At 47.9% G+C, this 11,199-nt stretch overlaps 1 protein-coding gene across 2 annotated transcripts; it reads left to right on the top strand.

Moving 5' to 3' along the window:
- The first annotated feature begins 1,222 nt into the window (after nucleotides 1-1,222).
- Nucleotides 1,223-5,147, top strand: LOC123170000 (wall-associated receptor kinase 2-like). Of its 2 annotated transcripts, XM_044587851.1 has the most exons (4): nucleotides 1,223-1,526; nucleotides 2,455-3,363; nucleotides 3,453-3,623; nucleotides 3,821-5,147. In XM_044587851.1, exons 2-4 carry the CDS (start codon nucleotides 2,544-2,546, stop codon nucleotides 4,996-4,998), a joined length of 2,169 nt encoding a protein of 722 aa, XP_044443786.1. In that variant the 5' UTR covers nucleotides 1,223-1,526; nucleotides 2,455-2,543; the 3' UTR covers nucleotides 4,999-5,147. The 2 variants fall into 2 exon arrangements, with proteins under 2 accessions (XP_044443786.1, XP_044443785.1); XM_044587850.1 differs by lacking the exon at nucleotides 1,223-1,526 and having other exon boundaries at nucleotides 2,373-3,363.
- Nucleotides 5,148-11,199: the final 6,052 nt, after the last annotated feature.

Genomic DNA, 11,199 nt, shown 5'->3' with positions numbered 1-11,199 from the left:
ACCATGGCACTATGACGGCGACCATCGGTGTTGGGAGTGGCAACTGCTGGTGCTGGCGACAATAGCATTGCGAGGACAGAGCAAAGACCACCGGTGCTAGTGAAGGTGACCGCCATAGTTGCAACGGTGCCCACCTAGTGTTGCGACACCATATCCGTTTGTTCTCTCGTCGCTGCAAGCCACACAACAGCGACCACTAGATGGTGGCGATGACAAACGCAAGTGTTGCAATGTTGACACCCTGTGTTCGCTAGCACATGTGATGCGACCGCGACACTGTGGTTGACGAAGACCATGGATGTTGGTGACGGCGAGCACGATGCTGCAACCATGATCACCTAGTGCTTGTCGACTGCGACCACCAGCGATGCGAAGACGCCATTGTTCTCTTGTTGTCACAAGCCTGACGTTGGCGTCAATCGCTGTTGTGAACAAAGGGATGTGCTGCTATGAGCGACGAGAAGCGCTGCTGGGAGCGACAGATGTGTTGTCACGAGGACGACACGGTGTTGTGAGGGAGGGTCTACATCACGGACGTCCACAGATGGTTTTTCGCATGAGCTGGTGGAAGGGGTACAAGGATATGCAGTGTGATTAGGTAGCTAGGAATGGTTACGCGTTTGTGTCGATCGATATGAAGTAAAAAATGTCCATGTGTTTCAAAAGTATACTTGTGACATTTTAAAAAAATATACAATATAAAAAATGTTTGCGTAGTTGAATAATATTTCATATCATTCAAAAGAAATCTTGCAACGTGTATTTGATAAATGAGTAACATGTGTTCAAAAATAGTTCAATATGTATCCGAAACAAATGCTAATCATGTATTTGAAAAATGTTAAATGCATATAGAAAATCTTTTGGATGTATACGGAAAATGTACAATGTGTGTGAAAAAATATACATCTAAACATATATTTGGAAAATGTTAATCATGGATTTGAAAAATGATGAATATGTATTAAAAAATGTAAATTTTGAATGAATAAATTAGACATCTGTTAAGAAAATAAAATAAAAAATAAAACCAAAGATAACAAAATAAAAATAAAAGGAAGATAAAAATCATAGAAAACAGAAGAAACAAGGAAGCCGATGCTAAAACAGTGAAAAGCCGATAAAGAAGACACAGGGAAAAATACTGGCCTCAGCTACAGTATTGGGCCGGCCCAATAACCGGCTGATAGAAATCAGTAGGAGCGAAAGCTTGCCTGAAAAAAAAAACCTGACCTGAGGGAGGGAAGTGACCCCCACCCGCCATTGCCGCCTCGCCGGCGAGATGCCTGCCGCCGCCGACGGAAATACGCCGCCCGTACGGAACCTCAGGGCCCTGCTCCACCTCCGGCGAGTTCCCGTAGCCGGAGGTCTGGCTCCTCCAGCCGGCGTCGGCGCCGGCGCCGCCCCGTCGGATCCGAGTGTCCGGCGCTACCCGCGGGCGTCGCATTGGAGCGCCATCCGTTCTCCTCCGCGGCCGTATTTGGCCGACGCGCTGTTCTAGTCTCAGGGCTACCAGACCCTGTAAGGTACGGGGAACCCTAGCCGTACAGTACCCATTGTGCCATTTAGCTTTATACATCTAGAGCAACAAACGGGTCACTTATATTTTTGTTGTCTGATACATTTTTCCATGTCAAGTGTGTACTTAAAATTTTAACAGGGCTGCCGATGAACAATTAATAGAGAGATTTCATCCGAAAGTTGCGTATGAAAACCCAGATGAAAAATAAATACAAATCGAAAAGCTACTAAATACTAGTATGTTGTATCAGATTCAGAGGTAGTACTTTCCCTCCAGTTCTAGAATGAGATCATAAAGAAACATGGAGTTTCAAGTGTGCACTTAGTAGCAACTCCCCATTTTGGTCTGCTCCCCAGCATAAATGCATAATTCGTCATATAATTGTTTCAATTTATCTGTACCAACTTTGAATTTAAATTATTTTGCCATAGGAAAAGATTTGAAATCAGAAATAGCAAAGAGACACATGCAGTGTTTATACTTTACTCCCTCTGTAAACAAATGTAGGATGTTTTTGCAGTTTAAAGGAAAATGAACTCTATTTTTTCATCTAGTTCAGATATTGTTTGGTCAAACTCAAAATATTTGTAGTTGTGGGATCAAACTTCACTTACTGCTGAGCCGTCCTGTATGATTTGAGCTGTAGGGGATTTTCCCTAAATGATGTCTGAACTGGAGGAATGGCTTTGACATATTTTGGAAGAAATTAAATACTCCCTCTGTAAACTAATATAAGAGCGTTTAGATTACTATTTTAGTGATCTAAACACTCTTATATTAGTTTACAGAGGGAGTATTTGTTATCTACTCAGATGCTGCATTAGGATTTTGTTTTGTTTTTTGGGGCCAAATGACCCATATCATTAATTATAACATGCATCCAGACCAGATAGATCAGTATGTATATGACATCTCTTGGTCATTGCGTACAGGTCAGAAGCTCTTACTACTTGTTGCCGCCACCCTAGTGCTACATCATAGTACTACCACTTATGGAGCTGCGTCCTCTGGGAGCATCAGCATGGCACGGCCTGGCTGCCCAGATAAGTGTGGCAACATCAGCATCCCATACCCATTTGGCACCGGAAAAGGCTGCTTCCAAGAACCCTTTAATGTCACGTGCAATGGGACCGGGGCATATCTGGGCTCAAACGGACTTAGGGTACTGGACATCAGTCTTACCTTGGGTGAGGTTCGTGTTCAGAATCCACATATAGCATCACGATGCAACTTCAGCAATGGCAGCAATAGCACCAGTGGTTTGGACGTCTTAACTCTTGATCCTTTTCATACGGTTTCCAACACCAAGAACAAGTTGACATCAATCGGCTGTGGTGGACTTGCAATGGTTGTGGGACAAGCCAAGGGCAAGAACCAGCTTGAGTACCTCACCGCTGACTCATGCATTTCATCCTGCATGGACGTAAGCAGCATCGGTAATGGCACAGAGTGCTCTGGCATGGGTTGCTGCCAGGCCCCTGTTTCAGGAAACATCAACGCCTTCCTCGCCCAATCCATACCAGTATCAGCTATATACAACTCTACCATTCAGTCTTTCAGCCCATGCACCTACTCATTCGTTGCTGAGGATGATTGGTTCAAATTTGATCGTTCTTATATCAACTCTACAAATTTTGGACGAAAATATACAGATGGTGTTCCTTTGGTACTCGATTGGGTTGTTGGTAATGGAAGTTGTTCTGAAACCAGCAAGATGGGTTCACAGTATGCCTGCCAAGCCATGAACAGCGAGTGCATTGATGTGTCCAATGGCCCCGGTTACCGCTGCAACTGCTCTCAAGGTTATGAAGGCAATCCCTACTTACAAGGAGGGTGCAAAGGTACGTATATGTATCTCACAGAATTAACCTATGCTCCTTTATCTTGCAGAATTCATGTTGACACTCTCCTCACTTCCTTGAAATGGCAGACATCAATGAGTGCGAACCTCCAAACCAGTCCTTGTATCCTTGCAAAGGTAATTGCAGAAACACCGTTGGGAGCTACACCTGTTCATGCTCATCAGGATTTAGGAGCGATGATCCAAAGAGCATACCCTGCGTTCAAGCTGACCCAAACAAAGCTCTGAAGGTGGCCTTAGGTATGGGGTTATAATTGCGCATAAATAGAAAGCTTTTTCATACTTCTTTATGCCAGTCATATAAGTCCAAGTAGAGTACAGTTTGTACAGGTATCATGTAGTAAAGCAATGGTGAGATGGCACAGTATGTGGAACTATTTTTAGCCAAATGTGGGTAGTATCACTAGTTGAACTAATGGAACCGTCATGATCTTCAGGCACATCCGCCGGTGTCGTCTTCCTCATGGTTTGCATGTTTGCTCTACGGGCTGAATATCAGAAAAGGAAGCTGGTGAAAGAGAAGGAAAGATTCTTTGATCAGAATGGTGGTCAGATATTATACCATCAAATTATGTCAAAACAGGTCGATACATTGATGATATTCACTCAGGAAGATCTAAAGAAGGCTACAAATGATTTTGATGAGAGCAGAGAAGTGGGCAGGGGCGGTCATGGCACTGTGTACAAGGGTGTTCTTAAGGATGGAAGAGTAATAGCCGTGAAGCGCTCCAAGATCATGAATGTGGCTGAAACTGATGAATTTGTGCAGGAGATTATCATACTTTCACAGACCAACCACCGGAATGTGGTCAGGCTTCTAGGGTGCTGCTTAGAGGTGGAAGTCCCCATACTAGTCTATGAATTCATCCCGAATGGCACTCTTTTTGAGTTCATCCATCGTAACCGTGGGACTCCACCTCCCTCGCTGGACACCCGGCTCAGGGTCGCTCAAGAATCTGCTGAAGCACTCGCATATCTGCATCTGTCCATGAACCGCCCCATAGTGCATGGAGATGTCAAGTCCATGAACATTCTCTTGGACGAAAACTACATGGCGAAGGTGACTGACTTTGGGGCATCAAGGACACTCCCCAAGAATGAGGTTCAGTTCATGACATTGGTGCAGGGGACCCTGGGTTACCTGGATCCCGAGTACCTGCAGGAACGGCAGCTCACGGAGAAGAGCGACGTTTACAGCTTCGGTATTGTGCTGCTGGAGCTGATCACGGGGAAGACGGCGATCTACCACGACGGCCCCAAGGAAGGCAAGAGCCTCGCGTCGTCCTTCCTGCTCGCGATGAAGGAGGAGAGCCTCGATGGCATCCTGGACGCGAGCATACTAAGCGCCGGGATGGAGACGCTGCTGAGAGAAGTCGCCGAGCTTGCGAGGATGTGCTTGAGCACCAGGGGGGAAGAGAGGCCTTCCATGACCCAGGTTGCTGACAAGCTGAAGGCTCTGCGAAGCACCTGGAGGGAGAAATTGCTGCTGACGCACGGCGAGACTGACCGTTTGGTATCGTCACCTGCAGCTTTGGCGTTTCATGATCCTCCGTCATGGATCATGTTCTCGACTGGTCCCCGCATGTCTGGAATAGGTATAGAGACACCCAGATGATAGTTTCAGTTGATTGTTACACCGTCCCAAGAGTGACTGTACGTGTTAGAGGCTAGGAGCTTCTAGTATAGCGTCCATATTTGCCCTTGGCGATTGCTCTGCAATTATTTTGTAATAAATTCCAAGTAAAATTCATCCATGTTCATGAACTTGCTGGTTTGATCTTAATTCAGTGTGACCATTGACCCTGGAAACATGTCGGTTTTCAAGTTCACACAAAGGGATTTTGTGTCAAGCTCAGAGGCCTTCACTTGCTGTTACTTACAGTACAGTGTGGATAGGGCAGCCTCATCTCATCTAGCCTCTCTGTTTATACTTGCTGGTTTCTGAGATAGATAGATGAGATGCTCATTCAGTTTGTAGGAATCTATAACGTAGGAATTAGAAGTGGTACAGAAATTTGATAGGATGGCACTTGCCTGGAAATCCATTTTGGCTCTAGGGAGCACATGCTCCTGCATGCCAAAAACGGATTTTACAAATGTAAAAAATATTTGAAAAAAAATAGATGTGTTCATTGTCACACCCAAATGGTACATGTAAATTTCCAGGGGACAAATTTAAGCATTTTGACCTGTGCAATGTTGCCGCCAAATGTTACGCTTAATTTTGTTATTTTACCGACGAAGCACTGCTATCCCATATGGCATGAAAATTGTCTAGCGCACTTGCTACACTAACATAAACATTTACAAAAAAAATCAGAATTTTTAAAATTTATTTACCATTTTTTTTCATTTTACTGCTAATTAAGGAGCATATGCTCCCAAAGCCTAAAATCCAAGTTGGACACTTGCCATCATAAGGAATTGTCTTGCCTTGTTCCTACGCAAATAATAAGCTTTGAGTGGATGTGTAGTTTCCTCCCAAAACACAGGAATTGAATAGTATTCCTACGAAATTCATGTATGCGTTTCCTACAAACTAAATGCATTGATGAGAAATTTTTCACTGGAATTCTTGTTCCTATGTTTTTCCTATGAAAATCCCCCAAAACGAATGAGGCCTAAGAAGTGAATGTGATCTTTTTAAGGGTATGGATAGCATCTCCTATGGCTAGATCCAAAGGGAAGAAGTTGCAGCCAACACGATTGACAGCTTTAAACATTTTGAATATTTACTTTCAAAAACAAACTAGGACAAAGACACAACTTGCATCTAACATGTCTTAAAATTTTCAAATTATAACCCGCAACACACATCGAGAACAAGTAATAGACAACTTCAACATTGAATATAATCTAATGGAAGTTGGGCACTGAATTTGGCCAATCGTCACCACTGACGACGAATTTGTGTTTTTTTTTGTTTCTCAAGTAGTATTTAAAATTTTGAGTTGAATTTCTATCACATTATTATCGATTTATGTTTGTACATTCCTTTCCATAATTCTTCATAAAATTGTGGAGTGTCAACTGTAGGGAGAAATAACCCTCCATGAACGCAAAAACCAACAGAGATGAGTGCTTTCTTCAGACAAGTGCTACTGAAAACCATTTCATAGATGTTTATTGTGAAATTTTTTCACACTGCACCCACGATGAACAATAAAATAAAATTAGTTCTTAAACTTTGTGCTTTAATAACGATACAATGTTGTGGGTGCTTGCAAATTTGGTGGCCCAATAACATCCGACGAGCTCCATACAAATAAAACAAAAAATCTGCTCAACGATGCACAAAATTTTGAGCAACAATTTTATTATTTTCTATATTGAGCTCCTCGGATGTCATTTGGCCACCACATGTTTACAACACCTAACATTTGGTCATAATCTAAGCCACAAAGTTTTAGATTTATTTTATTTTCTTTGCTATGTTTTTTGATTTTGTTGCATTAATGACTAGGGACCATTTGTTATAAGAGTGATTTTTAATACGTCGATAGTTTTTTGGAATTCCTAAAAAATTGAAAGACTCAAACTTTTTCTGAAAAGCATGAACATTTTTCAAAATTTGTTTAAAAAAAATAGAAACAAAAACAATTTTTGGAGTTCTGAATAGTTTTTGGAAACACAAACATTTTGGAATTCCATAATATTCTTTGAATTTCTAAACAATTTTGAAAAGTGAAACATTTTCTGAAATTCCATGAACAGTTTGGAAGGCGTGAAGTAATTTTGAAATATTCAAAAAAAAATGAAAAGTGAAAAGAAAAGAGAAAGAAAGGAAAAATAAAAAACCAAAGAAAACCGATAAAAGAAACGGTAGGAGAAAGAAAAAATGGAAAGGGTAAAAAACAACCGAAAGGTTCCCAAAATCGGGTAACCAATATACAGCAAAATGGGCCAGTCCGTCTTCGTAGGTTGATGGCAAGCCTTTCGGCGGCTTTATGACATCTGGGTGGTGGCCCAGATTGTAATTGGGCCACGGGACAGAATCTGGGCAGTAGCCCAGGTTGCAACTGGGCTGCGGGACAGAATCTTGGCTCTTTTTTTTCCAGCCGTCAACTAGCAGCAATTACGCGTGACGACCCCCGTGCTCAAAAACACCCAAAAAGGGCCTCGGGAGATGACGTACGACGCACGACTCGTGGGCGACTCGCACCGCAGGTGCGAGTTCGTGCCAGATCTCGGGGGATCGCGCCTAGATTTCCGACCAGGCGTTCTTCTCCGGCGGGCACACCGGCTAATTCTCCTCGCTGCCGACGGAGGGACGGTGGACGAGCGGCGGTGGCGCGCCGGCGATGACCTCGTGGCAGGTCAGTTGATTCGATTCCCATCGCACTTGGCCAGAATTTCCCCATGCGACGGGGTGGGTCTCCAGTGTGTGGGGGTTGGTGACGCGGAGCTCACCGGCGACTGACCGGAGTCACCTTTGCCGGGGCAGAGAAGATGGCCTGCCTTGTACAGATCTCGCTTGTCGGCTGCAAGTTTGCTTCGATACAGGAGGGGTGTCGTTATCGAGTTGGGGTGCAGAGTTCTGCTAATGGACGACACCGAGCGGGTTGTGGACAGCCGCGGTCTCCGGCACGGCGAGGGGATTGCGGTACACCGCATTTTTGATTTCCCGTGTCATGTGGCACACATTGGGCATGACTTGGAGAGCGATGCGGGGGTGCACGGGGGAGAATTCAAGGCGTGCGGCCGCCATGAATGCGGGGGAAAGGTGGAGAATAAATCCACCCACCCCGCGGTTGGGCCGACGCACTCGGTATTCGTCTCCTCAAAACACCCCATCCCATTTCCACCAGATCCATCGGAGAAGAAGAAGTGCGAGGGGAGAGATGGCGGAGTGGAGGATGAAGATGGAGAGATCCATGGTCGAGCTTGTCAGTGGGAACGAAGAGAGGTTGGAGAACACCAGGAAGATCGTTTCTTGGTTCTCTTCCCGGAAGGAGATGCGTCGTGCAGTGAAGAAGGTGTTCAGGAATCTGACAGCGGAAGAAGACATGAGGCTCACTCCGAATAGCTTCACCACGCCGTCGGGGGCCCCGGTGGGCTCGCTAGCCGCGCTGGTGTGGGCTATGGAAGAGACAGAGGGTGCGAATCTGCAGCAGAGGAGGAAGTGGTGGGCGTTCCGCTCGCGCCGCCGCTTCCCCACGGGCCCGGAAGAGATGGTGGTGGGTGGCGTCATGGCGATTCCGGCGCCGGAGAGCCGCCGGACCCTGCTACCTCTCGAGCACTGCGTTGGTTTTTCCTTGAAGAGGAAAGGGTGATGCAGCAAAGTAGCGTAAGTATTTCCCCCAGTTTTTGAGAACCAAGGTATCAATCTAGTAGGAGGCCACGCACAAGTCCCTCGCACCTACACAAACAAATAAATCCTCGCAACCAACGCAATAAAAGGGTTATCAATCCCTTCACGGTCACTTACGAGAGTGAGATCTGATAGATATGATAAGATACTATTTTTGGTATTTTTATGATAAAGATGTAAAGTAAAATAAAAAGAAAATAAAAGGCAATGGAAATAGCTTATTGTTGGAAGATTAATATGATGGAAAATAGACCCGGGGGCCATAGGTTTCACTAGTGGCTTCTCTCAAGAGCATAAGTATTACGGTGGGTGAACAAATTACTGTTGAGCAATTGACAGAATTGAGCATAGTTATGAGAATATCTAGGTATGATCATGTATATAGGCATCACGTCCGAGACAAGTAGACCGACTCCTGCCTGCATCTACTACTATTACTCCACACATCGACCGCTATCCAGTATGCATGTAGAGTATTAAGTTCATAAGAATAGAGTAACGCTTTAAGTAGGATGACATGATGTAGAGGGATAAACTCATGCAATATGATATAAACCCCATCTTGTTATCCTTGATGGCAACAATACAATACGTGCCTTGCTGCCCCTACTGTCACTGGGAAAGGACACCGCAAGATTGAACCCAAAGCTAAGCACTTCTCCCATTGCAAGAAAGATCAATCTAGTAGGCCAAACCAAACTGATAATACGAAGAGACTTGCAAAGATAACCAATCATACATAAAAGAATTTAGAGAAGATTCAAATATTGTTCATAGATAAACTTGATCATAAACCCACAATTCATCGGTCTCAACAAACACACCGCAAAAGAAGATTACATCGAATAGATCTCCACAAGAGAGGGGGAGAACATTGTATTGAGATCCAAAAAGTGAGAAGAAGCCATCTAGCTAATAACTATGGACCCGACACTACTGAAATCAGCTAATTTGCCATCTGCCAGCTCTTTGCCATCAGCTACCCAGAAGCTGACAGCAAAGAAGTGGCGGGCGGCAAAGAAGCTCTTTGCCATCTGCGGGCTCTTTGCCGTCAGCTGGCGGACGACAAAGAGAGAGGTGGCCCCCACCCCCCGCCCGTTTGGGGAAAACTTAACGCCCCACCTCTTTGCCGTCTGCCAGCGGACGGCAAAGAGGCAAAAGGGCGGACGGCAAATAGTGGCGGACGGCAAAGAGGAGACTACCTAACGGCCCGTACCCCCCCGCCCGTTACTCTCTGTTCTCTCCCTCTCTCTCCTCGCCGACGCGCACTACATCCCACCCCACATCCCACCCCATATCCCACCCCACCGCCGCCGCCCGCCGCGCGCCGCCGCCCCCAGTTCTCGCCGCCGCCCGGCGCCCCGGCCCCACCGCCCCGGGGCCCCGCCGCCCCGCCGCCCCGTCGCCCTCCTCCACCGCCCCGCCGCCCCGGCCCCCGCCGCCCCGTCGCCCCGGCCCCCCACCGGCCACCTCCTCCACCGCCCCGCCCCCTCCTCCACCGGCGACCTCCTCCACCGGCCCTGCCTCAGGTGAGCTCTACCCCTTTTTTCCTTTTTTTTTTCTGTTTTTTTAGTTTTAGGTTTAGTTTTAGGGCCGCAAACAACACACTAAAAAAAAGTTCGTACATAAAGTAGTTCGTACATAATAAATAGTAAAAAACTACTCGGCGTCGCTATCTACGTCAATCACGGCCGGGCCGTTGCCGCCGTCATCGTCGCTGCTGGACCGGTTCGCGACGTCGTCCCAGTCCACCGGGACGTCGTCCGAATCCGCTTCCTCCTCCGCCGCCGGTGCCTGCTGCCACTCCTGCTGCCACTCCGGCGGCACCTGCTGCCACTCCGGCGGCGCCATCGCCGCCTGCAGCGCCGCCTCCTCCTGGGCCTCCAGCGCCGCCTGCTGCGCCGCCATCGCCGCCTGCTGCGCCCCCATCGCCGCCTGCAGCGCCGCCTCCTCCTGGGCCTCCAGCGCCGCCGCCGCGGCGGCCTCCTCCGCTGACTGCGCCAGGATCGCGAGGAGCCCGGGCGTGTCCTCCGGGTCGCCGTCCTGCTGGAGCGCCGCCTGCTCCGGCGGGATCACAACCTCGGCCGGGGCTGCTGGGGCGGGGGTGGGAGCGGGTGCCCTGCGCGGCTGGGAGGGCCCGGCTCCACGGGAGAGATCGCCGACAGGGAGCCCTCGGGCGGCGCGCTTGAAGGCGCCGATGACGTCGTCGAACCGCTTGCCCTTCCAAAAATGGCGGCGGCCCTTCCGGTTGTAGCGTCCCCCGGGGTGCGCGCGAAGCTCTGCCGGCATCGCCGGTGCGCCCTGCGTGGGGAAGCCGTCCGCAGAGATCCTCCACGGCCGCGGCAGCTTCGCCGCCGGCGGCACGTAGAGGCCGAACCGAGCGAGGTCCTCCGTCTGCCCCAGCGTGAGGCTCGACGGCCAGTGGCCGCCCGGTGCTGCGCCGTCGGAGTCCGAGTCGCTGGACGCCATCCCGCGAAGAGAACGCCGGTGTGAAGAGGGAGAGGA

Source organism: Triticum aestivum, chromosome 7D (genome assembly GCF_018294505.1).
Source record: "Triticum aestivum cultivar Chinese Spring chromosome 7D, IWGSC CS RefSeq v2.1, whole genome shotgun sequence".
Lineage (NCBI taxonomy): Eukaryota > Viridiplantae > Streptophyta > Magnoliopsida > Poales > Poaceae > Triticum > Triticum aestivum.
Note: the sequence above shows the minus strand (reverse complement) of the source record. Positions and strands in the feature narration are given on the sequence as shown.